This window comes from Enhydra lutris, unplaced genomic scaffold, assembly GCF_002288905.1.
Source record: "Enhydra lutris kenyoni isolate GAN:26980312 unplaced genomic scaffold, ASM228890v2 scaffoldscaffold94, whole genome shotgun sequence".
Lineage (NCBI taxonomy): Eukaryota > Metazoa > Chordata > Mammalia > Carnivora > Mustelidae > Enhydra > Enhydra lutris.
The window spans coordinates 933194-959706 of record NW_019154178.1 but is presented as its reverse complement, the minus strand read 5'-3'; the positions used below and the strand labels follow the sequence as shown (position 1 = coordinate 959706).

The following is a 26513-nucleotide window of genomic DNA, read 5'->3' as shown; positions in this document are numbered from 1 at the left end:
GCCCTTGCGTCCCGGGACCTCCACGGGCTAAGCCAGGCTCGCAGTAACCACAGTCCAAGTTTGGCCTCTAGACGGTCAGTCTTTCCTCTCTTCCCATGAGGGAGGGCAGAGCAGTCCAGGCCAGTGTGCAGGGCTGAGCAGGAGCAGGGCAGGGGCAAGGGCAGGGGCGAGGCATGGCAGCTGTGGGGCAGGGGCGAAGTAGGGGCAGAGCAAGGTAAGGTCAGGGGCACAGCAGGGGGGGGCAGGGAGAGGGCAGAGGCAGGGCAGGGGTGAGGCAAGGGTGACAGAGGGCAGGACTGACTGCTGCCCCTGCAAAGGGATGAGTGTTGGGGGGACCTCTGGGCCTGAGCTCACGGGCGGTGGGGTCCAGGACGGGCGCTCGGCTCATGTCTGGGGCAGTCAGGCTAGTGTCCTGAGGGCCCACGGAGGGGGTTCTGTGGGACCCCGTGTGCCCTGCAGGATGAGAACGTGGTGGGGGGGGAACGTCCTGAGGGCTGCGGCAGGCTCCCCCGAACCAGGGTCTGGGCGGGAGCTGTGTGTTCCCACAGTGTCTGCGGCGAGTGTCCTGGAAGGTCCTCAGGTCACAGCCAAGTGCAGAGCAAGCCCCGTCCCAGAGCTCGCATACTCACGCCAACCCTGTTCCCCCAGGGGTGCAGCCCGGGGTGCGGTGTGGGGTGCGGTGTGGGTGCGGTGTGGGGTGCGGTGTGGGTGCGGTGTGGGGTGCGGTGTGGGGTGCGGTGTGGGGTACGGTGTGGGGTGCGGTGTGGGGTACGGTGTGGGGTGCGGTGTGGGGTAAAACAAGGCGTTTCATTTATTTACCAAAACTCCGACAATAGCACTCTCCCTGGGGGAGCCCGGACCCGGTCTGGCGTCACCCCCCAGCCCCCAGCAGCGCCTGTCCCCGTCCTGGGGCTGCAGCCCTGCTATTAGAGGCCACTGGCACCGACGCACCAGACTCCTTCTTGTCCCCCGCTCTTGCACTGGCCACACACACAGTGGGGTCCACTCTGTGCCGCATCTGGCACAGGAGCCCAGTGCTCGGCGCTGGGAACCCCGGAATCACCTTTGCTCCCGAGGACGTGACCGCCCTTGAGCAAAGCCATGGCTCCCGCTAAGGTCTCTGGTTCCACCCAGAAGGCAGGGTAGCGGGTCGCAGGGAATGTGGACTGTTGGGTAGCCAGGTGTGGGTTCAAATCAGGCTCTTTGTCACATTTTCGTGTCTCTGGTGACCTTAAGGGAATTACTTAATCCCTCTTAGTCAATTTCCTTTCTGCAAAATGGGCTGATAATAGAGCCCACAACAAAGGGTTTTCGTGCATTAGAGTTCGTGCAAAACACCACAAAACAAACCAAGGCCTGGAGAGGGAAACGGCAGCGTGCACCCCGCTGTCTCCAGGACAAGGTCGTCAGCGAGAGGACGTGGATCCATGGAGTACGGCAGTCCCAGTGGGAAGCTGTGCGCCCCAGCTTGGTGATGACCTAACCGGGCAAGACGAGAGCCAGGACAGGAAGGACTGTGCATGAGGGAGTCGAGCAGTGAAATTGCCCAGACTTGGTCACCGGTTGGGATGGAGGTGCTGTCTGCAGAGGGGGCTGGAGTCTTCCTGCGGCCCCGGTAGCTCAGGGGCTGGGAGTGCCATTCAGACTGAAGCCCCAGGAGGAGCCGGAGGGGGGCGTGATCACCAGGTCAGTTTGCAGAGCCTGAGGTCTGGCAGGGGAGGGCAGGGCGGAACACAGCTGTCTCCAGGCCTGGGCTGCAGAGGCCCCTGGTGGGGTGGCGGTGGTTGAGAGGAGAGACACGGCAGACCCCCATAGGAGAAGGAACAGTCAGGGAGGCCAGAGGAGACCCAGGAGGCCCAGGAGGCCCAGGAGGTCGAGGAGCTGGAGACATGGGTCATGGGCATTGGGCTGGGGCAGGGTCCCCGTGCCCCTCCTCCACTGGGCAGGGCAGTTGCAGGGCAGTGGTGGAGTGAGACGGGGAGTGAGACCAGTCTTGGGGCTAACGCGTTTGGTTGCAGGAAGCCAGAGTGGCAGCTGGAGAGGACGCACTGCTACGGGAGGGGTGTCGGGTCCGCTTTTACAGAGACTGCGTGTGTCGGTTAGCTGCCGGGAAGGGGCCAGTCGGGCGGGGAGGAAATGATGGGCCAGGTTCTGGTCCAGGAGCCGGCAGGAGTGGGGGGGCTCGCTCTCGTGGGGAGGAGCCTGTGGGAGGCGGGGCTGGCTCTCGCAGGGAGGAGCCTGCAGGAGTGGGTGGGGCTCGCTGGGGGAGGAGCCTGAGGGGGCGGGGCTGGCTCTAATGGGGAGGAGCCTGCAGGAAGCGGAGGGAGCGGGCGGCGGCGGTGAGTAGGAGGTGCTTTCCGCCCCGGGGAGGAGGTGCCCTGGCTGGGAGCCTGGGGCCAGGGTGGGGGGCAGCACCCCTATTCTGGAGGGAGGGGCAGAGCCTTGGTGAGGCCACAGGGCGGGAAGCTGCAGGGCCCAGAGCAGGGGCAGAACATTCACGCGTCCAGCGCCGCGTGCGCTGGAGCCTCGGAGGCCGTTACTCTGCCTGTGGTTGCGGGTCCCGACCGAAGTCAAAGGACTGAGGCCGCCGCTCTCGCTTGGGGGTGCGATCTCCTCCAGACCTTCCAGAGGCTTCTAGCCTGCTTTGGACCCGAGGAACACAAGGACAGGAGCAAGATGGGGCCTCCAGCCGCTGGGTCCGGACACGGACCTGTGCAGCGGGACACTTGGGATCTGGCAAGTGTGTCTCTGTGGGTGTTTCCATTAAATGCCAGTAAGCTCTCGGCTGACAGGGCAAGGACTTTAGATTGTAGGACATACATTATATTCAAGAGAATATCCCCTTACAGAGGGGCTCGCCTCCCGTGGTGTGTCGGGACCACAGGCCTGAGCACCCTCCTGTGTGTGTCACAGGCCATGCAGGGACACCGCCCTCCGGGCTGCGGGAGGCCTTCCTGTTCCAGATGAGTTGATGGTGTCTCCTGCTGGGGAACGGGAGGACGGTGCAGGCGAAGTCTGGCTCCAGACCCTCACCCTCACTCTCTCGGTGGAAGAAGGCCCCCCCGAACTCACCCCCCACTCACAGAACTACCTGGTCAGATGCTGGGAATCCAGAAATAATTCAGGCCATTCCCTGCCTTTGGAGGCTGCTTGTCCTAGACCTTGACACACAGGGACCAGCCTAAGAAGTGCCATGACATGAGGTATGTGTGACTCTGTGTGGTCACAGAGGGCAAGGCAGGTGTCGCAGGGAGATGAGGCTTTGGGTGAGTCCCATGTTCATCGGGAGCAGAGACCGGTCTGGAGCATTTCAGGGCAGTGGAGAACGAAGAGAAGGAAGGCATGTCTGTCCTCCAAGGGACATGGTGGTTGCCTAACCACAGTGAGTTGTGGTCTCTGTCCTCTAAGGCCTCTGGGAGACATTTCCTAGGGTGGGTGTCTCTGGCTGGCTGGCTGATGGATTTCACTTGGAGCCTTCACTGGCTCCAAGATGGGCCAGTGGCCCAGGCACTCCCTGAGACCCCAAGACCTCCAGGACTGCCCCCGGCCACCCTGGGCCGTGGGTGAGGAGCTAGGTTGTCGCTGGCTCCGACCCCTCCATCAAGTGTAGCCCCGTTTTGTGCCGGCACCCACTCCCTGCTGTGAGTCCGTGCAGAGGGGACGACGTGACTCACTGTTGTGTCCCAGAGCTGGAGCGCCTCCCAGAGCAGGTGTCCAGTGAGAACAAAGAAAGGAATGAGGACAAGCATGGGGGCAGGCGGGGGGACGTCTTCTCCCCCCATCTAGGAGAGCAAAGAGCCTCTGTGTGGCCGACTGGCCCCGCAGCCACAGCCCTGTTCTGGCCTCTGCAGATGCGTGGCCTGGGGCCCGGGTCTGTGAGCCGCCAACCCTGTGGGGCCTCCTTCCCAACCACCGTCACTGGTCCCTCCTCTCCCCTGTGCCGCGGGCCACTGATTGCCATGGTTACCACACTAGCCTGGCAGTCTCCATGTGACATTTTGGATTTATTTGCTAAATCTTTAAACCTTTGGGTTTAACCCTTCCTACCCCAAAGAGGGCTTCCCCGCCCTGTCGCCCTCCCGGAGCCCGCGGGGCCCGCCTGTGTTGTCTCAGACACCGCTACTGACTTTCTGTCATGTCGCCTAGAAATATCGCTCTGTCTTGGTGCCTCAACAGGGCGCGTGCAGTGTCTGTCAGCAGGTTCGAAACCGTGGCCCTGGCGGAGCTTCGGTGACTCCAGCGGAGGCCTCTCGCTGGCTCCTCCAGAAGCTTCCTCAGCTCTAGGAGCCCGACACGGAGGGGGTGTCCTCCGCCCTTGAACCCTTGTGGGGCCCTGTCTCTGTGTGGGGCTATCCGGGTGGCCTTGCCCTTCTCCGGCCCCCCTGGCCTCTGTCCAGGAAGGGAGCTGACTCTCACCTCAGAACAGCCTCCAACCTGAGACGGGGAAATTTGCAGACAGTTCTTTGTGGCTCGAACATCTTAGAGTTTAAAGGGACTCCTGGTACGTCTCTTACAACTATGAACCGGCCCGACATCTAAAAGCTTTTAGGATAATTAGAGTCAGTGACCGGCCTCCCTTCCCAGTGCCAACTCCTGGTCTCCTTCTCTGAGGATGGACGTCCAATTGCCTGAGGCCCCGGGGCCCAGTGCCCAGCGACACGGCACATTTCGTGTCCCTGTGGGCCTGTGTGTGCTGCCCATGACTTTCCCAGGGTTAATCCGTCCCATTTAGTATCATCATCGCTACTGTCTTCACGTGACGCTCTGCTCTCCGACACGGCAGTTCTCCATCAGGCCTGGGCCCCCAAGGTTCCCTGGCCTGTGTCTTCTCCTAGCTGCCCCTGTGGCTGTCCCTGCTGTGCCGGTCACTGCGTGGGACATCATGGGGATGCCATGATTCTAAAGACAGCCAGCTCTCCGTGGATTGGGGGAGTGTCTCGTGTTCTGGATGGTTGTCATGCTGTGGACCACCGAGAAGATTGTGAGTGTTCTAGTGTCCCCAGAAAAAAGATGGTAAAATGGCCACTGGCCAAATTCTCCAACACCCAGTCACTGGGGAGGACATGAGCTGGGCCTGGTTTATCTCTGAATTAAAGAAGTCAGGACAGCTGAGTCGAGCAGGGCTCTCTTGCCCTGACCGTGGTACGGACACTGGCGTGGGAGGTAGTGGTGGGGTGCCAGGGCTGTGGTCCGTAGGCCACATCTTGAGTCTGTCCCTTCAGTGTGCTTATAAAGCACGTGGTGAACCACACGTAACACAACATCAGCCATTTTGACGAGTGGACAGCCTCGTCAGTGAGTCCCGCACACGGCTGTGCAGCTGTCCCCGCCATCCACCCCCAGAGCTGGCTTTGTCTTTTCCTATGTAACCTTATGCCACCGATGGCCCGTGGGCGTGGGCGCCCCCCCAAGGCCCCGGCTCCCGCCAGCTTGGCCTGCGCAGACGTGAACCTGCCTCCCCTGTCCCCACTCACGGTCCTGCCGCACCCTGACCCCCAGGTTAGATAAGGAAAGTGGTTTGTAATGTCACGGATGCCTGTGGCGTCGCCTCCGCTTGCTGATCTCCTGTGTGCAGGGCTGTGCCTCTGTGACCTCTGTGACCTCAGGAAGGCCTCCTCACGGTCCGGGGGTGGGTTCTGTTACCGTCCCTGTTTGGGAGAAGCCGGCTGAGGCCTAGAGGCCAGCAACAGGCCCAGCGTTCTGTGGCAGGGAGGGGGAGGGCTGGAGCCGGGTCAGCCCTGCCCCGCCCTGTGAAGCCTCAGCGCCTCGGGGACAGAGCTCCAACCATGGACCCTGTCTCCTGTCTCCGCTCCCACAGGGCCCAAAGCAGCCCGGAATTTGGGCTGAGCCAGGGGGACTCTCCTCCAAAAATGGGCGCGAGTCAGCATGACAGAGCCCAGGGTGGGACGGTGACCAGAGTAGACCAGGCAGCAGCTCCTGGTCCCTCTGCCCCAGCTGCCCCTCTAGCAGGGACCCCAGCCTCTGCTCAGCTCCACGGGGCCCCTCTGCCTGTTAGAAACCCCTTCCTTCTCCTAGTTTCCCTGGGGTCCTCCCCTTGGGTCCAAGGCCAGCCGCAAGATGAGGCCGGGCATGTTCAGGACAGCAGTAGCTGTCTGACTTGGGGCCTGGCCTCCCGTCCCACTCCGGCCAGGATGCAGCCTTCCTGGCTGGCTGGCCAGGCCCCCTCCTGGGTCTTGTTCTTTCCTGCCCCTGCCTTCCCAGGGCCCGAGAGCCAAGGCCTGCCTGGAGTGCAGCTGGGCTTCCCCTTAGATGCTGAGCCGCGGCCTGTTGGCCGCCTGGGCTGGGGACCAGGCTTCAGTGGCTTCCTCTTTCCCACCCACACCTCCTTGTCCTTCTGGCTGTCCCGTGGTAAGGGTCAGCAGCCTCACCCCCTAGCCTCCCCTGTTGGACTTGCCAGGGTCTTCTCCTCCCCAGAGGAAAATCCCCGACCTCCCCGGCGTGGTTAGCAGCCCTGTCTGCCTTGCCCCCTGCTCCCCACTCAGCCCTTTTGGTCTGCACCTGCCAAGGCCTGCGAGCCGGTCAGCACGGGGCGCCACGCACCTGCCTTCGTGCTCTTTCCCGCAGCCAAGGACCGTTGGAGCCGTTGCCTCGCTTCCAGCTTGGTTGTGGGCACGGAATCTCGTGCTTACGAAAGTGCGTCTGTCGCAGAGGGGCCGGCCACCGGCTGCGCGTCCCGGACGCGGTCTCCCACCCTTGCTTGCAGAGCTGGCGTTTTGGGGGAAAGCCTCGTCTTTGGTTTGCCTGTTTGGCAGCCCCCCACTTGCTCAGCTTGTCCCTCTCGCCTGTCCGGGCCCTGTCTGCGTGCTGGGGGTCCTCTTTGCCTCCTGTCCTCCTGCGTTTGACATAATCACTTCCTCCAAACCGTTGATAGAAACCTGGAGCCAGAAACGGCATCTGGGGAGAGACTCTTCCTTTCAGTGGGTTAAAGACAGAAGGAATGGACAGACAGGAATTCAAGGATTTGCGGATCTTTCTTGTCCCAAGTGTTTTGTGGCCTCTCCTTTGGCTGTGGCTTTGTGCTCCCCCCAAGCCCACCCTCCCAGAAGAAGATCTGCTCTGCATTCCTGGAGCCACACTCCCTGCCTGGGAGGAGCTGTGAGCCGCGGGGTGGCCGCCACCGCCTGTGGACCCGCCTGCCCGCAGGACAGGGTCAGCACGGCGCCGCCCCACTAGGCTTCACAGCAGCGTGTTTCCACGACAGTCCCGAAGCCGCTCCCGGCCACAGCCACCGGCCCGGCATGACTGCTGACCTGTGGCTCTGCAGGCCGCAGCCCCATGCTGGCATCCGTGGCCGACCACGGCACGGCCACCCGTTCTGACCGGGCGCAGGACGGCCGCGGTCACTGGACTGGGCTCCGCGAGGCCGCTCCGAGGGCCTGTGTTCTGCGGTCGCCACCTCAGGCCCTGCCCTGCCCTGGCCTCAGTTCCCTCCTTTGTGCAGCTGGGGTGAGGCTCCTCCTGGCCCTCTCTGGTGCCTCTTGCCGGAATGTGCTAGAAACCTTGTTGGTTTGAGAGCAAAGAGAAATGATCACCACTGTGTGTGGAACTGGGGGGAGGGGTGGGCAGGGCGCTGTTTGTCTTCCTGCTGCTGTTAGAGATAGCAACCGCCGTCTGCCGCCTGGAGGACGGACAAAAGGTGATTATTTCATTTGATTCTGAGCTATTGAAGGTCTGTTCTGAGCTGGGCACCGTGGGGACGGCAAGGTCCCTGCCCTAAACAGGCTTGTGATCTAACGGGGAGGTAAGCCCTCAAGTCCCACCACTGCCTTGGCCGCCGAGCGCTGGGATGACACGGGCGGCGGGTGTGGTGGGTACAGCACGGACCCCGGCTGCCACGCAGGCCGGTTGGGATGGGCCTCCAGGGCTGGGCAGAGCTCCTGGGCTCAGGTGGGACGAGGGGGCTTTAGGGAAGGGGTGTGCTCGGGCAGGTGTGGAGCAGGGAATGGGGGGATGGGTGCCACACGGCCGTGGTGAGAAGTGGGGGTTCAGGGGGCTGGCGAGCAGACTGGGGGCAGCCCGTCACCTGCATGTAGAGAGGCACAGCCCCGTCCGCCAGAAGGGGCTCAGGGATGGGGAAGCAGGGAGCTCAGCCCCAGCCACACTAGCAAAGCGTTTTGTGGGTGACTGGGAGGCCTCACTCTCAATGCTGAGACCCGTGGGTGTGGGAAGAGCCCCAGCCCCAGGCCAGCACCAGTGCCGACCCACAGCCCAGCCCAGGTCAGAGGAAGTGGTGACAGGTCTCCCTCCTTGGGGGGTCATTAGGGAGACAGAGGCAGATCCCCGGCACACTCTGGCTCCCCAGTGAGAGCGCCGGGAAGCACGTCTGCCGGCCCCGGGGTCCCGCCCGGCAGCTCAGGACCTCACTGGGAGCCGGGGCCTCTCGGAGCCTGTGCTGTCGGATCCTTGCAGACGTGGAGCAGGAACGGAGCTGGTGGGGCTTTACCAGAGGCTCAAGGGTTTTACAGTTTGTTTTTTTTTTTAAAGATTTTATTTATTTATTTGACAGACAGAGATCACAAGTAGACAGAGAGGCAGGCAGAGAGAGAGAGAGGGAAGCAGGCTCCCTGCTGAGCAGAGCCTGATGTGGGGCTTGATCCCAGGACCCTGAGATCATGACCTGAGCCAAAGGCAGAGGCTTTAACCCACTGAGCCACCCAGGCACCCCGGGTTTTACAGTTTTGCTCTTCCCTGAGAATACACTACTCCACGCGGCCTGGAGACCGAGTGGCCCAAGGCAGGGCGCCTGCGTCCTTGCGTTGTCCGCAGCGCTCCAACTATAGGCTTGGGGATGCGTGGTGGCCACAAGGCCACCCTCCCACAGTGTGGTGGGTTGGGCTCCTTTCCCCTCGGGGTCAGTGACATCGCCCAAGCCTGGTGTGGGGCTTCTCAATTTGTCATGGGCCGCAAAGGAGCGAATGTAGGGAGACGGCTTGTCCAGAAGCAGCTGCTGTGGGGCAGGAACCACCCGTGGCCCCTGCTGCCGTGGCTCCTTCTGCTCCCAGGGCTCCTGCTGCCGTGGCTCCTGCCGCTGGGCTGGCTCCCAGGACATAGGCTTCCTTTCCTTCCTCCCCTCGGAGCGCCTGTGGGCACTGTCCACACCTGCCTGCTTCCGGTGCCGCCCTGTCCTGCAGCTCTACTGGCTGGCATGCTCCAGCCTTGTCCCCCTGTCCTATCTGAGCACGTGGTGTCTGTCGCTGTGGGCTGGCTTCGTGTGTGTGGCTTTCAGGTCAAACTGACAGGGCTGAGCTGTGCAGCCAGCACCGCCTGGCTCTGGAAACAGGATCAGGGGCACGCTGAGGGCAGGACCACGCAGCAGAGGACATTCTGATCTGGGTGTCCCTTCGGGGTAAATTTAGTTCCCGGGGCCGGTGCCACATTCCCGTGTGGTGGGAGCTGTCCGGGTGGCAGGGCGGGATCGCGTTCTGTCACCTGCCCAGTCTGCGCGGGGGCCACAGAGAGCCCAAGGCGTCTGACCGTCATTCAAGGCGCTAGGAAGCCGCCTGCCTTGTCTCCGGAGGACTGGCCAGGCCCCCCGTCTGCTCGGGGCTGATGCATCCCGCTCTGGAGCTGGGGTGCGGAGAGGGGGCAGCCCCCCAGAGGATGGCCACGGGAGATGTGGTGACTGCAGCTAACCGTTCCCAGGCCGTGTTTGCAGACCTCATCTCATTTAACCTTGACACGGCCTCTGGCTTCCCGCACACATCTGCTGTCCGTCTCCTGCAGCTGCTGTGACAAATTAATATCCATTTAGTGGCTGAAAACAACACACATTTATTGTCACAAGGTTCTGGAGGTCCGGAGTCCTGAATGGGTCTCACTGGACTAAACCTGAGCGGTCACCCGGCGGCAAGCCTCTCGGACTCTAGGGCGCTCCGTCCCCTTGCCTGTCCCCACTCCCAGAAGCTGGCATCTTCCTCCGTTCTCACCTCGGTTCTCAGGCACTGACCCCTCCTGCCTCTTGTGGAGGGACCATTGCGCTGTGTCCCCCGGTAAGCCAGGGTTCTGTCGCCCTCCTCTACCGGCACCCAATCACCGCGCTACTCCCGCCTGCGTCCACAGTCCTCTTTGCTTGTAGGGTGAACATATTCATAGGTTCTGGGGATTAGGATGTGGGCGTCTGGGGGCCACTGTCCCCCCACTTACAGATGAGGACTCTGCGTTAGATGGCCTGTCCCAAGTCGCGAGCCTAGAGTTGCGTCTGGAGCCACACGGCCTGAGACCCGCCAGCTCTCACCGAGGTGCCCCAGAAAACCAGGGGCAACTCATTCCCCTGGGACGGACCTGAATGGTGGGAGTGGGGAGGATGGAGGGAGTTTAACCGGTTCGAGTCTCCACACAGCACTGGTCCCAGCAGGACAGCCGCTGCTCTGGTGAGTCACTCCGTGCAGGCTCTGGACCAGGGGTCCTCACATTTGGCTGGATCACTCAGCAATCACCCTTTGCTTATTTTATTTTTTGTAAGGGTTTATTTATTTAGAGAGAGACTGTGCGAAGAAGGGAGGGGCAGAGGGAGAGAAAATCCCAAGCACACTCCCCCTTGAGCAGGGAGCCCCATATGGGGCCTGACCCTATGACCCCAAGAGCATGACCTCCGTGGAAACCAAGAGGCCAGGGCTTCAGCACCTGAGCCATCCGGGCACCCCAGGCACCACCCTTTAGAACAGTGCTGCGGCCCATGTCCCTCCGAGACCGGACCTAATTGCTCCAGGGAGGCACTGACTGTGCATAGGCTTCCCAGGCTGCTGATTCTGTTTTTTTTTTTTTTTTTTTAAGATTTTTAATTTATTCATTCGAGACAGAGACAGGGATAGAGAGAGGCAGAAGGAGAAGCAGACCCCTCGCTGAGCTGGGAGCCTGACACGGGGCTCAATCCCGGATCTTTGGGATCATAACCTGACCCAAAGGCAGACGCTCAGCGACTGAGCCCCCAGGTCCCCCTCCAGGTGACTCTAGACGTAGCAGGATGTGGGTCGCGGCTCCGAGCCGGTCCATGGCCTGCCTGCCTCACAGCCGCAGTCTCATGACCATGGGGACAGTCCCTCTTGCCCCAGACTGAGCTTCATGGCCCTTGTCCTGAGTGGCCGTGTCTCCCCCTTGCCCCCTCGGAAATGGCTGTGCACGGAGGCCCCCCGGAGTGGGCCTGTTTGCCTCCTGCACCTCTCGGACCCTTGTCAGGGCTGTCCACGGGGCTGACTTGTATTAATTCCCCCTTTGCATGTTATATTTCTCTGAAGGGTTTCTCCTAGAAAATACAATAAACTGGTTTTTAAGACATCCTCACTGACGTGGAAATTTGGACTTTGAAGCCGACGGCCAGGAAGAATTCTTAAGACGTCTTTGGTGCAGAAAGGTGGTTTTATTGAAGCAGGGGGACAGGCCCGTGGACGGAGGGATCTGCGCCGGGGCCGTGAGGAGGCCCATTATGTACTTTCAAGCTGGGAGGGGGTTAGGGAGAGGGTCCGCCTCCCAGGTGTTTCGGAAACAAGGTTTCCAGGGTCCCGAGGGGCTAGCTCTTGTTGGGAAAGGTCATCTATTACTGTTTGGTCCCTCAGATGTGTCTCCGGGGGTCCTGTGCTTGGGATTGCCCACATGTGTATCGGCAGTGGTGGGGAGGGACGCGGGGGCGCGGGGAGCGGTAAAGGTTTCCAGAGGACTCTCTGTTATGTTACCGCGGACTTAAAGGTCCAGACAGTCGGGCTAAGGTCTCCTTTGCCCTCAGCAAAGTCCAGCGCGTCTGAGTCCCCCAGCTGAGCCCCCGGAGGAAGGTCACTCTGCCTGCTTCAAGGTCTTGGCGGTGGGCGGTGAGATTTTCTGTCCCCCGCGCTCGGGGGACAGGCAGCGCGTGTGGGGTCTGACCGCAGTCGGGCTCCGGAGCCCGGCGGCCGAGCTGTGGGTCCCAGCCGTGCCCGCTCCTGCCCGGGACCTTGGGGTGAGGGTCCGCCTCTCTCAGCGGCCTCACCTCCGCGACAGGGATCATCACAGCGCCCGGGGGTACCGCTGGGACTGTGTAAAGGGGATGAGAGCGTCGGGCGCACGGTAGGACGGCGAGTCTCGCTCGCACCCCTCCTCTCGCCTGAGCGCCGCTAGCCTCCTCACCCCCAGTTGCCTCCTCAGTGCCAGGACGGGAACGGGGACGGTGGGCTCCCCGCCCCGAACAGCGTATGGTCTCGGGAGGGAGTGAGGGGTGCTGTGGAGGGGAAGGGGGGACACGTGGGCACCTAAGTGCAGCGCAGTGGTTAGGGTTTGAACCCAGAACTGTCCTGGGGTCATAAAGAGGGGGACGCCCATGCTGTGGGGACCCAGGGACTGCGGAGGAGAAGGTGGGTCCCGAAGCACAAGTGAAATCCTAACTGGTTCCCCGTCCGCTCGCCCGGGGCATTCTGTAGCGGTGGGTTCGGGGAACTGTGCTGCGCCTGCTGGCGAGGGTGTCCATACCTCTCTGGCTGAAGGTGCCCACACGCAGGCGCAGGGGTGGGCTCCCTGCGAGGACGGGTGCACAGCCCCCTCGCAGCACCCCTGCTGGCCGCTGGAGTCCGGGGCCTCCGCTGGGCGAGGGGCAGTTGCAGCAAAGGCAAGGCACTGGGTCCTCGGCGCTGCCGGGCACAGGGACGGCCACACCCATGGGGCATTTGGTGGCGGCGAGGTTCCTGGGAGGCCGCTTGCGGGAGGTGTCCCTCTGTCCCCCTGACCCCGCGGACCCGTGCTTGACGTCGGCCCACCCTGCCAGCAGCTGCAGCACATCTGCCAGCTGTGGGAACAGCTGTCACCGCTGCTGGCCCTGCTCGCCGCTGGCTTGGACACATCTCACAGGACTCAACACTCCTTGGGTTCAAGTTGTGAAACGCGCCCCGAGAAGGAAGCGGCTGTCGGCCCCGGAGGCCGGGGGTGGGGGGACGCTCGATGGGGCTGCAGGTTTCCTGGTCTTGAAGAAAATCCGCTGTGTGTGGATGGACAGAAGCGGGTGCGGTGCTCCCAAGGGCCATCGTGGGAACCAATAAAGATGGCAGGTTGTTCCCAAAGTGACAGGTGTCACTTCTGACCTGCAGCTCCCAGGGTCTTACTGTCGAAGCGTCCAGATGCCTGACTGTTCACCTGCACCCGACCAGGCCTGTCGCCGCCCGTTGGCAGGTCCTGGGCCTGTTTGCCGGCCCCCAGCCCCCACCCCCCACTGTGCCTTGTAGGTGCACACTGATGTCCCCTCCTCTTCTGGCCAGAGCCTCTGGGCGTCTGCGCAGGGAAGGGGAGCCCCAGGGCACTTTGGAACAAGATCACAGGGCCCCGCCTGAGACCAAAGCCCAGTCCCACAGCTGGAGCCGAGGCGACCCAGGGCTCCATCCCCCAGTGAGGCACCCTTGGTGTGGAGCCGCTCCACATGCAGCAGGAAGGGCCCTCACAGACAGGGGCAGGCTCTCCTGACCGGCGGGGCTGCTCCCAGGAGGGAGGCCGCCTCCCCCGTCTCTGCGGGACCACCGGAAGCGGGAGCAGCAGAGATGGCGGGGCCGCGGCTGGAGTCCGCCCGTGGCACGCGGGCAGAACGGGTTTCCTCGGGTCGAATCAGAGGCCCGGCTCCGGCTGGAGGGTTTCCGTCGGTGGAGCCCGTTTTCTCTGTCACCATCCAGGTGCTGTCTTGCCTCCTGTGCCGGGGTTATAAATACTCATCTGCCGCTGGCAGTCTCCTGGAAATACCTTCGGTGACGTCCAGGTGAAGCCCCTTCCCCAAGTGTGGACGGCGGGCCCTGTGGCCATTCACCACAGACTGGCTCTTACCGCCCCGTCCCCATGATTACGAGCCCTCCTCCTCCCAGCCAGAGCGAAGCCTCCACCCCTGCGCCGACCCGGCCAGGCCGGGCTGAGCACCCGGTGGCTCGGTGGCTCCGGAGGCCAGGATGGATGCAGGGATGCTCTGCCAGGCTCTGGCCCAGGCTGGGCAGGTGCGGTCCTGGAAGCCACGAGGGGCAGGGGCAAAGGCTGGTCTCTGCTCTCCTCCCTGCTCTGGAGGGAGGGCCCCTCCCCGCAGAGGCTGCCCTGGGGTGGAGGGCTTAGGTCACACCTCCTTATGCAGTCGGGGAGGGTCATCTGGGCTTCCCTCCCGGGAGCCTCCACCTCGGGTCCTGCGTGGGGTGGGGGGCTGCGAGCCGCTGTGCGTCCAGTGCCCCTCCCGGCCCCCGCGTTTGCTCCAGGGCTTTCGCAGGCAAGTGCACTTAAAAATAAGTCACGGAAGGGACATTTGTTTGAAGCGTGAGAGATGTCCCTCAGAAAGCGGTTTTGTTCTTCCGTATAGAAGACAAGAAATAGCTCCCTGGTCAAAGGACGTTTCTGGTCAGCTCCGCGTTCAGGGGCGGGCGCCGGTGTCCTCTGTCCTTTCTGCTGGGCCCGGGGGAGGAATGACCGCCGAGCCCTTCAGAGCCCCTCGGGCCGGGCTTTCTCATGGATCTATTTCCCTCGCATGAATGGGCCCCCGGAAGCCTCACAGAGATTGCCCGTAGTGTCGTGGGAGAACAGAATGGAAAGTGGCTCGGGCTGTCTCGGGGCGGTGAGTGCCGCTGTGCTGACACTTCCTTTCAGGACACAAAGGGCCCCGCTCCCTTTTTCCCAGGAGGAGTGGTTTTCTGTCGTCAGGGACAGTGAGGGAGGAAGCGGGGCTGAGAGACCTGAGAGACCGCCCTGGGTGCGTGGGGGGTCTTCCCGCGCCCCTCATCCCAGAGTCTCCAGCGAAGGAGGCTGAGACCTCTCGCCAGCTTGGGGGACACAGTTCGTGTAGCAAGTGTCTCTGGGGGTGGCCTGGCGTCTAGGGAAGGAGTTCCTGCTTCCTGGGCCCGGGGAGACTCCTGCTCCCACTGCCCAGCCCCAGAGTTGATGCCCGGGAGGGGGTGTCCGCGCTGGTCGGGGAAGGGCTCTCCCTGGGGCTCCCGCATCCTGGCTGGTTGTGACAAGCCCGACTCGAGCTCGCCCTGTGAGCTCACATCAAACCTTAGCATTGGCCTCCAGTTGAGGGTTTGGGCCAGAAAAGGGCCCAAACCAGCTCTGGCTCCCCTGTCTGGGCCCTGGGGTAGAGCCGAGGCTCTGTGAGGACAGGGAGGCCACCACGGTGTGCCAGCATCGGCAGGGGGCCTGGCCCCATGGGGATCCGATGGACACTGACCCACAGGGAGCTGGAGGCTGGATGGAAGCAGCACTCACCGCTGCTTCTCCGGCAGGGCTGTGGCCTGGTCTGCTGGGCGGGCTTAGGGCCACCTGGAGAGACAGGCTTTCCTCTTATTTCAGAGTGAGCTGGGTGGACGGCTCTGTAAGAGCGCAGCTGACGGTCTGGTTGGGGCAGGTCGGGAGCCGCTTGCTGTCAGCCCTGGGGTCCCTGTCCCCAGGGCACCTGGGTGCTCCGGAGGGGCCCCGGGGGCTCGCCCGTCCCTCCTCTGACAGGCTGGTCCACAGGGGCTGTCCACATCGGGGCCTGACCAGGACGGGACAAACGCCTGGCCCCACCGGGCATTCACCCAATGAGGAGCAGTGACCTTGAACCTTTGACCCTGTCTCAGAGAACGGGCCAGGCTGACAGAGCTCAGACTGGAGAGCCCTCGCCTCTTCTCATCCCCATTGGATGGGACTCACCTGCCACCATGGGTGGAGTCCACGGGTGCCCTGTGTGTGTGAGACCATAAGCTAGTGGGACAGAGACACGGGCTCATGGACTTCAGCACCCCGTCTGCTCAGCCTTGGGGAGTGGAGGGGGTGGGGAGGGGGACCCCAGGGTTTGCGCTCAGGCTCTGCCCCTTCCTACCTCAATGGCCTCAGGCTCCGTGGCCCCCCAACTCCGGCCCCTCCCCCGCTGGCCCGTGGCCCCCCCAACTCCGGCCCCTCCCCCGCTGGCCCCTCCCCCTCTCCCTCGAGGGGCCTGGGGGCTGGAGCTGCAGCTGGAAGGAGTGCAGGCAGGTCCCCCCGGGGCTGTGTCAGCTCTCCCCACTCTGCCATTGCCTCGCGGGGACAACGCTTCCACAGTGGTGGCTCCCGGACTGGCTGAGGCTTCGTGCCTTGGTTTTCACGTGGAGTGAACCCTGAGGAGCAGGCAGGAGGCTGGCGTCTGGCGTCTGGCGTGGGGCCCACCAGGGTCTTCAGCCGGGGAGGCAGCCTGGCAAAGGCTCGGCCTTAGTTCCTGCTCTGTCGCTGCTTCTGGGGATCGCCAGTGCCCCCCCATCTGGGAACGGGGCAATGACACCCCCCAGCTAGGTCCATGCAGGCTTGTTTCCTCCCTCCCTCCCCCTTCCTCCCTCCCTCCTCCCTCCCTCCCCACTTCCTCAGCTCCTCCCTTCCTTCCTGGGTTTTCCAGCCACTTCCAAGGCTGGTAAGACTCTGCCAGGCCTGATGCCAGGCGGCCAGGCCGATGGGGCGGGCAGGGGAGTGGGGCTGGGGGCGGCTGCTAGCTGTTCACACGTCCACCTCCCCCCTGCAGTGGTACTTGGGCCTCCAGCGCCTCTTGCACGATGGTTGTAGAGCTGAGGGTTGCATGTGGGCTCCAGTACCGGGGTGGTTTTGCCTGTGGTCCTGTCTGGCCCAGAGTCCTGCGGAGCCAGAGAATCCTGGAGAGGGCCTCAGCGGCCGTCTTCAGACCACGCTCCTCGACGAACGGGGGAGACTGAGGCCTCTGGGGGAGGCCACTCACCCACGTCCACACAGTGAGTTACAGACTTGTTCCAGGCCAGGCCTGGGTTTCTGCTGCAAATGCTCAGCCGTCTGGGTGTCCCGGTTTCCTGGTGTCCAGGCGTCCAGGTGTCTGGGTGTCCAGGTGTCCAGGGCCTCTGGGTGTCCGGGTGTCTGGGTTGGACTGACAACCATCCCCTCGGCACCCGCCACAAGCCGGGCGCTGTGCCCTGTTCAGGTCACTCAGCACAACGGTGAAGGACACTGCTCATTTCCCGGCACTGGCCACAGCCATGACATGACAGATCCCAGAGCTTCGGGCCTGAGGGGAAGGACAGGGACAGGCTCTTGTGCGAGTCAGGTGAGCCACTGTAAATTCCCATGAGGACAGTGGACAGAACTGGGCAGTGATGGGGGGCCTCGGGGTGGGCTTCCCGGAGAACCTCCTTTCCCGGGCCCGGCCATGCTGCCGCTCTGGAGACCGAGGCTCGGAGGGGCTCGTTAACGTCCCCAGATCACACAGCTGGTTCCTAGAGGAGCCGGACTGGCGCCCTGCTCGGCCAGTCTCCAGGGTCCCACTTCTCCCCATCCCCCTCCTCGACAGTCCCCAGGAATCAGCACGACCCTGCCCCAGCGTGTGTGGTCACATGGTGACCATCGGAGCACTGAGAGACCCCACAGCGAAGCTGTCTCTGCCTCCCGTCCTCAGGGAAGGGGTGAGGTGGGCATGCCAGGGCCTCCCTTCCTCCTCTCGGGACTGGCCCCGGGGTCGGGGGTGGCCCCGTCCGAAGAGCAGCTGCTTGGGGCTGCCCCGGGCTCCTCAGGAAGCAGAGTGGCTCGTGGGGCTGCGCACAGCGGGATGACACGCCGGACCCCGACTCCCAGTGGCCTTTGCCATTTCCTGGTTCGGTCACTGTTTGGGCTCCTCCGGCTTCACGTGTAGAGCGTTTTTGTTCATCACGGAAGCCAGCCACAGTCAGAGGAGCCGCAGCCTGCCCTCCGCACGCCCCACGTCCTGCCCTTGTTGACGGGCGTCGGGAGCTGGTGCACGCCCGGTGGTCAGCATGGCATCCGTGGACCCGAGGGCCGCATTCCCCTCCCTCCCGGCGCCCAGCCTCAGCCCCTGCGGAGCCCACCGCTTTACGGACACGACAATTCCTGAAACATGACTGTCTCCCACACAGCCAATTTGTCCTCCGCTCCCTGTGAGCCTTTGCGGACAGGAGGACTGTAGCCCGGGCGCGCACGCCCCTCAGGGTTTCACTCCGGTGGGAGTTCTGTCTAAACACCTCTGTGTGCACGAGTGTGCTGCCCAGTGTTGGTGCGGGGCCGGCAGGCGGAGGACAGAGACGTGAGGGAGGCCAGCTCTGCCCTCTGCCTGCCTGCACACGGGGGAGGGACGATGCTCGGACTGTAATTCAGGGGGGATGGACAGACGGTGAAGAGCCCTGGAGACCAGAATTCAGGTTTGTGGGGAAGGGCCAAGAATTCAGATACGAGGTGGAGACCCGCGGGCTCTCGAGAGTTTGGGAGCTGTCTGGTGTTGCCGAGCGTGTATCTCCTGGGACGGGACATCTCTCGCTGCGGCATTCACGGTCCCCACCCACCTCCCCGCACCAGACCTCACGTGGCTTGTTTGGGGAGTCTCTGGCCGGCTCCCCGCCTCCTGGCCCTCCCTCACGGCCTCACCCACCTCCAGTGCTGCTGAGGAATCCAAGAGACACACACGCCTGTCCTGGTCTGAACCTTCAGCGGCCCCGCTCCGTCCTGCAGCGAGGCGTCCGCTCCCCCAGCTCCGACACCGCACCTGTGCCGGCGCCCAGGCCCACACCTGTGCCTCCAGGCCTTGGCTCAGGCCACCCTCCCCACCACTGCCCGCTACAGCTCCCATTCCAGCCTCCCCTGTCCAGGCGGAGAGCCCCCCAGCCTGGCGCACACAGAGCTACCTCGGGGATAATTGACTCCTTGTTCATGTGACTGTCATCTCCGGGGGTCTCTTGGGGGCCTTCCAGGCTCCCGCATCCCTGAGCCCACCCCCCGCCATGCCTTATCCGGCGGATGAGAGAATTGTCTACCACTTCCACGCTGCTTCGACGTCAGCTGGGGAGGTCCCACCGCTGAGCCCCAGCCTCAAAGAAGCCTTCTCTTTGCAGTGCGGCCAGCGGGCAGGGCCGCGTCGCCGCTGTCCCTGGAGCGGGACCCGCTGGGCGCTCTTTCTTACGGGTTCTTGTGCGTTCAGAAAGGGCTTCCTGTCGGGGGCTCAGCCCGAGACAGCCAGGGCCCTTCTCGGAGGCCAGTTGAGCGGATGAGACCCGCACGGGGGGGCCGGGGCCTCCAGGTCACGGAGGTGCCCTGATGTCCGAGCCCCTGTAACTAACATCCACACAGGTCCTCAGGCCGTGGAGACAGGCCCCGGTCACAGCCAGATGCCTTTCACACAGACTCCACAAGTGTCCCCAAGACACACACGTGACCCAAGGGGGCGACTACCTCAGTCACCTAAGGGAGGGCAGGGAAGGGCCACCAGGAGCCCAGGAGGGACCCGGCTAACGGGTCGTAAGCCGAAGGAACAGCAGGCGAGGAGGCCGTGTGTCGGGAAGGAGCCAGCCCGAAGGTGGCCAGTGTGGCTGAAGTGGGGAGTGAGGAGGGGTCGTGACCCACAGAGGGGCTGCGGAGAGGGAGGGCCGACCCTGGGGGCCTGCAGGCCCCGAGCAGACAGATGACAGGTCCTCATCCGCACAACAGAGAGCCCAGAGAACGGCGGGTCTGTCTGCAGGTCTGAGGACAAGGCCTCCTGTACGTCCTTGGTGGGCAGCGGTGGGCCCCCCAGGGCTGAGCTGGGGGTCCTGTGCAGGCTGGCCTGGTAACCAGGGTCTCTGGCAGCCCCTGACAGAGGCAGCGAAGTCACTGCTCTGGGCCATCTTACAGCTAATTTATGCGGGAATTTTGTCTTCTCCTTGTGCCCCACCCCGAACGGCTTGGGTCATGGTTCCCAAGCTCTTGAATAAGTTACAGGACTTAATACTGATTCGATGCTTCCTTTCTTTATTCTAAGAATCGTTCAGGACTCACTGCAAGTGTGGGGTTTAGCAGCTGTCATTAATGGTAATCCCTTCATGTGGCTTATGCCTTTCAAACGGGGTCTGTCCGCGGCCGCCCTCCCGGGCTGCCTTTTTGGTCCCACGCCCCCACAGCCCTCCCCTGCACTCCGCGTGTGAACTTGGCCATGTCACGCCCTCTCTAAGGAGCAGGCGTCCGGCCCTCCGGCCATGGGGCAGGTGCGCGGTTACCCAGGCCTGGGCCCCAGCTGTGGGCGGGGACAGTGAGGCCCTCGCCAGCTGCCGAAAAGCTCCGTGGTCTCGCAGCTTCGCTCCCCGTTTCCTGGTGTGCGCGTCTGCCGCCTCGCTGGGCACGCGGTTCACTGCAGCTTTTAAACAGCCCTCGCTTCTGGATTGAACTGTCCGTACCCCCTTGGAACGGGCAGACCAGCTTCTAGGTGCTCTGGCCAAGCGCATTCCTGTACGGGGTGGTTTGGGGTTGGGGCCTCCTGCTCCTTCGGCAGAGCCAAGGGCCCCGCTCGGGGAACCACCCGGGACCTGGCTGGACATGCAGGAGGTGAGGACGTCTCCGAAGACCTGCCGAGGGAGGGGACTGTGCACAGAGGCTTTTAGTTTTGCCAACATCTTCAGGGACAGAAATACCTCACAACTTTACCTGGATCAGAGGCAAGGAAAGGTCCGTCCGTCTGAATAGACTGGAAAGGACTTTCTTTCCCAGATGGACAGGTCGGGATTCTATTTAGAAAATACTTCCCTGGGGGGAGTTTCTGTAATGTCCTTCCCTCCCCCTCCCTCAGCAAGGTTTGGCCATCTCTGGAGCCAGAATTCCTCTTGCTGTAGTGAGAGCCTCTTAGGGACCAGTTAAGCTGGAATAAAGGACAGTTATAACAAAACATGCAAATTTCCTTTCCTTTTAAAGAGAGCTCGGTCTCCTGGATGTCACCAGAGTAAGCTTATCTGTTGGTTATTGTGGCTCTGGGATTGTAATTGGGAAGGACGCTTGCAGGGATCCCTGTGAAACTCTTCCGTGCTCTGGTGGGGAGGGCAGGTCCTGCCGGTTTCCTGTGGAATATTCTGGTTCCTATTGTTAGCCTGTGTTTATAGACGGGGCTCCACGAAGAGCCCCCCTCCTCCTGTGGCTGGATGAAAGGCCATTTCACGCGACGGCCTGGTAAGGGAGGAGGATCTGGCTCTAGAAGCAAGGCTGACCCCCGGCAGAGGGACCCCCGGTAGCAACACCGGGGAGCTCCCTTTCCGGATCCCCACAGTGGAGACAGGACTTTTGCTCCTCTGCCCGCGGCGCAGCCCCCCTCAGGCGGCCACGGCCCTGCGCGGCTTCCTTCCGCTGCCACTTGGAGGTCCCTGCGATTCCCTCCCCTGCGCCCCCCGCCCCCGGCCCCGCGGAAGGGTGCTTTCACGGACGGGGTGCTCTTGGACGGGTTGGCGGTTTTCCGAGGTGCTGGCACAGTGCCCGGAGGAGTGCGAGTCCCCTCCTGCAGCAGGTCTGTCCCTCCTGTTGGGTTCCCGCAAACAGCAGAGCAGTTTAAAACCCTCAGGTAGCTCGTAACCATTCGCTTGGCAACGGGGGACACGACGCGCACGGGAGAGGCTTGCTTCGCTCTCAAGTTACTTGCAAACGCCGGTCCAAGCGCCGGCTGCCTCTGGACAGTCCCGGGAAGGACGGGCCATCTGCTGTCCCCCCGGCACCGCCGGCCTAATCGGTCCGGCCGCCTGCCCCGGGCCTAGCACTTCGGTTCTATCTTGACGTCTGGGGTGGCTGTTTGCTCAGCAGGGTGGGGGCTTCTAGAAGAGCCAGCGCCCCAGAGGTCACGGGCAGACGGCTGGGGAGCCCCCGTCGCACCTGCCACAGGAAGGGACAGACCCCACTCTGCCCGGACTCTTTTTAAAGTTGCAATAAAATACGCGACAGGACATCCACCGTGTCGCCCGCTTCAGAGGCTCACGTCGGGGTACCCAACGCGCTCCCGCCGTGGGCCTCCAGAACCCGTCACCGCGCGGGCCCGAAACCCCGTCCCGCCGAGCCCGGACCCTCCGTTCCTCCTGCCCCCGCCCTGCGGCCGCCCCTGCTCTGTCTCTGCGGGGCTGGTGACGCGACGGGCCTCTTGCATGGCTTGGGCTCCTCCTGACGCTGACCAGTTATCTCGGGCTCTGTGACGTCCTCGACGCTCATGCCTGTCGCAGCGAAGCTAGAAGGTCCCTCCTCCTCAGGCCGGAGCAACAGTCCCGCGGCAACCTCTGCTGCACTCTGCGGCTCCTGTCACCCATCGGTAATGGGCACTGGGGCCGCTGTTTCCGCCTTCAGTGATGGTGACTAAGACCGGGGCGCAGGGAGCCCAGGGTGCAAGCCCCTCTGAGTTCTGCTTTCCAGACGGGGCGTCCTTTACCCGGTGCCTCCGAGCTCCCAGGGAGGCTCGCCGCGGGCGGTACATCACGCGGGAGGGCAGGTGAGAGCCCTCCTCACGCTGTCTTGGGGCCAGAGGGCTCGTCTAGAAGGTAACAACGGCACCTGCTGCCACCCCCCGAGGCACCGCACACCCGGAGCCCTCCAGCAGCGGGCGCAGGGGTGGCCGCAGGGGCGCAGGGGAGGGCGGGGGCGGGGGCGGGGTGCAGGGGTGGGGCAGAGGCATGGGAGCCAGTCCTCCACATCTGTCCTCGCCGCGCCCTTTACCCCCGGGGGGCTTTGGCAGCTCACTGGCTGCTCAGAGGCTCAGCCATCCTAGGGTGTAGGATGGCCACAGCCCCCCGGGGTGGCTTTGAGAGCCGCACTCGCGGAGCAGGGAGTTAGAAGCTGCGACAGGCTGAATGCGGATCCCCAGGTACCCGGGCACAGTCCCTGGAGTCGGCGAGTCTCACCTTCCACGGCAAAAGGGACTGAGCAGGTCCCGCTCAGATCTCGACACGGGGTAGTGCTGGATTTTCCGGGTGGCCCTAACCGTGGTCACACGTGTCCTTACGGAAGCGAGTCGGAGAGGAAGCGCGAGGTGTGGGAACTCACCAGGAAGCCAGCGGCAGGAGGGGCAGGAAAGGGCGCGGGGCCCCGCCAGGAGCCAGCCCTGCCCACGGCCTGGGCTTCGGTCCAGTGCGGCTGATGTCAGACTTCTGGCCTCCGACACCGCGAGAGCAGAGTTCGTGTGGTTTCACGTCACGGGTTTTGTGCAGACGTGTTAGGGCAGCCGTGGAAGGCTGGCACACACGGACTCTGGAGCCAGACGGCGGGGCCTGGGCTGGCCTCCTCCCTGCCCAGCTGCATGACCTTGGGTAACCATGGGCGAGTCACTAACTCACCCTGCCTCTGCCTCCTCATCTTTAAACTTGATAATCATAGGGCCCCACATCGGGGTGTTTTGGGGACTGAAGGAGTCTGTCCTTGTGGGTGAGACCTGTGCCTGCCACCTGGTGAGGGCGGTGGGCTGTTTGTTCCGGAAGATCCTCCACAGCCCCGGGGTTTGGCTGCTGACGGGAGCTGGCCCCCGCTCCAGGGTGCCCCTGCTGAGGAAGGCGTGGGTGCGCGGCTGTCCGGGGCCGCGGAAGAGCGGGCCCCTGGTCTCAGGAGACACCCCTGCACCCCACACTTCCAAGTGTGCCTTGAAACAGGAACAAGAGTCCGGCGGAAAACTACCTCTCGGAGACCAGCAGGTTTCTTTTCCTTAGGGTTTCTCAGAACCTTTAATATGCAAACAAGCCCAGTGAACCTCCAGGAAAATTTCCAAACAGGGACCCCAGCGGCCCCTTTTCATGGGTAACACCCAGCAGAACCCTCTTCAGAGCAAGCCTGGAAGCGAGGGCAGCCCTGCAGGTGGGCGGAGGGAGGAAGGGCCATGGAGAGGGAGTGGCAGAGTCCTGTTGGCTTGACCTGTGAACAGTCTAGAAAATACCGCCTCAGCTATTGTCTCTACCCAACCCCCAGACAGAAAGGGTGTGGGCAGACCCCTGTCTTCAGGGCCTGGGGCCAGCACGCAAGCCCCCAGCTCTGGGTCCCTACCATCCCCAGCTCTTGCATTGCCCTGAGGACTCTCTGGGGTCACCTCAGCCCTCAAGCGGGAGCCCCGCCAGTCCTACCCCCTGCGCCAGGGCTTCCAGCCCCCGTACAGGCAGCTGTGCTCTGGCCCCCAGAGAGCAGCTGGGGCAGCAGGCTTAGGTGGGAATTCGGGGTCCTGGACATCTGAAGGGCAGCCTCCGAGTGGGGAGGGCACGGCTCCGTGGCCTGGAGGAGTTCTGGAGCATGGCCTTCTATTTGGGAGACCGGGAGCAGGAGCCCCAGGGGTGTGGGTCCACGCCGAGCAAACAGTGGCCGCCCTCCGCCCTCCGCTCGCCGCCCGGCTGGCCGCGTCCACAGCCCCGTCCTTGCTTATGCCTGCAGATGTCCAAGCTCCCAGCCGGGCAGGAATGTACGTCCTCGTCCCCACCGCACCCCGTGGGGTCTGGTGCTATGCCTGGCACGTGGTGGCCAAGTCCCCAGTGAGGCTTCACCCCCAGCAGCCACCTTGGTGACTGTGGCTCCTGGGCCTGTCCCCGCCCCTCCCTCCTGAATGCAGGAACAGCAGAATGAGACGGTGAGGAAGGCCACCTCCTCCCCAGGGAGCCCAGGCTTCTGGCTATGTGGGGTGGGCAGGCAGGGGGGCTATGGGCGAACGTGGCGTTCCCTGCCTGCGTGAATGTTCGTGAATGTTCGTAAGCAGGGAGCCTGGAGGGAGTGCTTGTGGAATTCCTTTCCGTGGGGGGGCTAGGCTGGGGGGGCTACGGCCAGTGATGACGTTGGCCTGGGGGCGGCCTGTTGAGGGAAGCCTGGCTTTGTTCCTAGCCTCCTGAGCCTCAAAGCTCTCTGCGGAAGACCATGGAACGTCCCCGTGGGGCTCAGCTGGTAGCGTCCCCAGGACAGTTTTTCAGAAAAAATACTTCATTGGGTTTTCAGGATTACAAAAGCAACATGCGTGCGTTTCCACACGAGTGTGCTCTTGCTGTTACAGGGAAGTAGCCAGCCGCTGCCCTGGTCTTAGCCGCGTCCTCGGTGTGCCGGTGGGGACCAGATGGCCCGAGGGCGCGCGCTGCCTTGTTGTGTGTGTCTTTGTGCGTGGACAGGCACGGCTTTGGCTTCTGTGCAGTGCTGTTTGCTTTTTTTTTTTTTTTTTTTAAGATTTTATTTATCTGACAGACAGAGATCACAAGCAGGCAGAGAGAGAGAGACGGGGAAGCAGGGTCCCCACTGAGCAGAGAGCCCGACGCGGGGCTCGATCCCAGGACCCTGGGATCATGACCTGAGCTGAAGGCAGACGCTTAGTGACTGAGGCACCCAGGCGCCCCCTGTTTGCTTTTTTTTTAAAAAGAGGAATCGCACTATGCCCGCCACACAGCAGTTTTCACTCTTCAGGCGATATTGTATCACGAGTATTTTGGAAGTCGACACCCCGAGGTCCAGGCCTTTCTTAAAACCAGCAGCCGCGAGTCCCACACGGAGCTCCGCGACTTATCCAGTGGCTTCCCTCTGATGCGTGTTCCGTTGTTTCCACACTGGCTTTCTTCTTCTTTCCTTTAATTATTAGCAGTTGTTATTAGTAATTCTCTTTTAAATACTCTGGTAGCTTTACCTTGTGCATACGTTGCGAGAGACGATTCTGCCTCAGACAATCGTAGAAATGGTGAGCAATTAAAATGTTTTTGGTTTTTTTTAAATAGTCACAATGAATCATCTTAAGACCTTAACCTGTCCCACTCTCAGAGAATCTGCCACCCTTTGCACGGTCACTGGGACGGCCCCGTTTCTGGAGCCCGGGTGCCTGCTTTGGCCCTGCGCCGCCCCGAGGCCTCCTGTCCTCCAGGAGCCTGGTGGGAGCCCAGGCAGCAGGGCCAGGCCTCTGGTGCGGCGGCTCCGGTGGGGACCAACTCTCAATAGATGAGAGCACGGACTGTGGGCTCAAGTCCTGCCTCCACCCCTCACTGGCTGCGCAGTCTTGGGGACGTCAGCCCTGTAAATGGGAGGCCACAGCAAGGACCGAGACGGACTTGGGTCAAGCCCAGCCGCCCCCTCCGCCCGGCAGGACGGCCCCCTGAGTGGAGGGCTCAGCGGTTCCCAAGCCGACGGGCATGTCAGTCAGTTGGGGGACAGAAATTCCCACCACCCCGAATGCCTGGTCCCGACCTGGTTCCTCAGCTCCCCCAGCTGCTGAAAGATCCAGAAGCTTCTTAGTTTTTAGCAAACATGCTGCCCGTGGTGAGCAGGCCCGGTGAGGGCACCACCTCTCCACACGCTCGGTGGGACGGGTTCCCGCGGCAAAAGCAAATGGAAACGATCAGAAGCCCCTGTACGGAAAACAGTCTTTCTCACCCCAGACGCTGCGGGTGCTCAGGAACCTCCTCACCCCCTGACTTGCCAGAGGCGCCCGCTGCCTGGGCCGCGTGGGCAAACCCCGGGGGCCACCCCCCGAGCCCCCTCACAGGGCCTGGCGTGGGACACGGGGCTTGGGGTTGTCCACACCAACTGTGGGGCCCAGATCTGCTCCTTGTGAACTGTGCGGCTTGAACAAGCTACTTCATCGCCTGCAGCCTCAGTTTCCCTATCTGTACAATGGGAATGATGACGCTTATCCCCGAGCCCTGCTCAGGGCTAAATGAGGGGGTGTCCAAGTGCAGGGAGGTTGGAGCACATGGTGTCCAGTGTGATGGGGGATGGAGATGGCCAGCACCCCGCTGCCCTCCCCACGTACCCCGGAGCTAGGGTGAGCACTCCGGGCCTTCCTGGCTGTTCTCTGGGCCCGTCCGTGGCGGCCTGGGGCACAGGGCTGG

At 62.9% G+C, this 26513-nt stretch overlaps 1 protein-coding gene across 2 annotated transcripts in view; it reads left to right on the top strand.

Annotated features, from left to right (window-relative positions):
• Positions 1 to 26513, top strand: part of LOC111138935 (potassium calcium-activated channel subfamily N member 3) — a 186362-nt gene that overhangs the window by 103977 nt on the left and 55872 nt on the right. The window contains exons 4-5 of one of the 2 annotated variants that reach the window (XM_022490943.1): positions 5728 to 5750; positions 6602 to 6623. The exons of the other annotated variant lie outside the window; for it this stretch is intronic. Coding sequence (XP_022346651.1) covers positions 5728 to 5750; positions 6602 to 6623 — 45 coding nt within the window. The remainder of the gene's footprint in view (positions 1 to 5727; positions 5751 to 6601; positions 6624 to 26513) is intronic. 2 annotated transcript variants of the gene reach the window in all.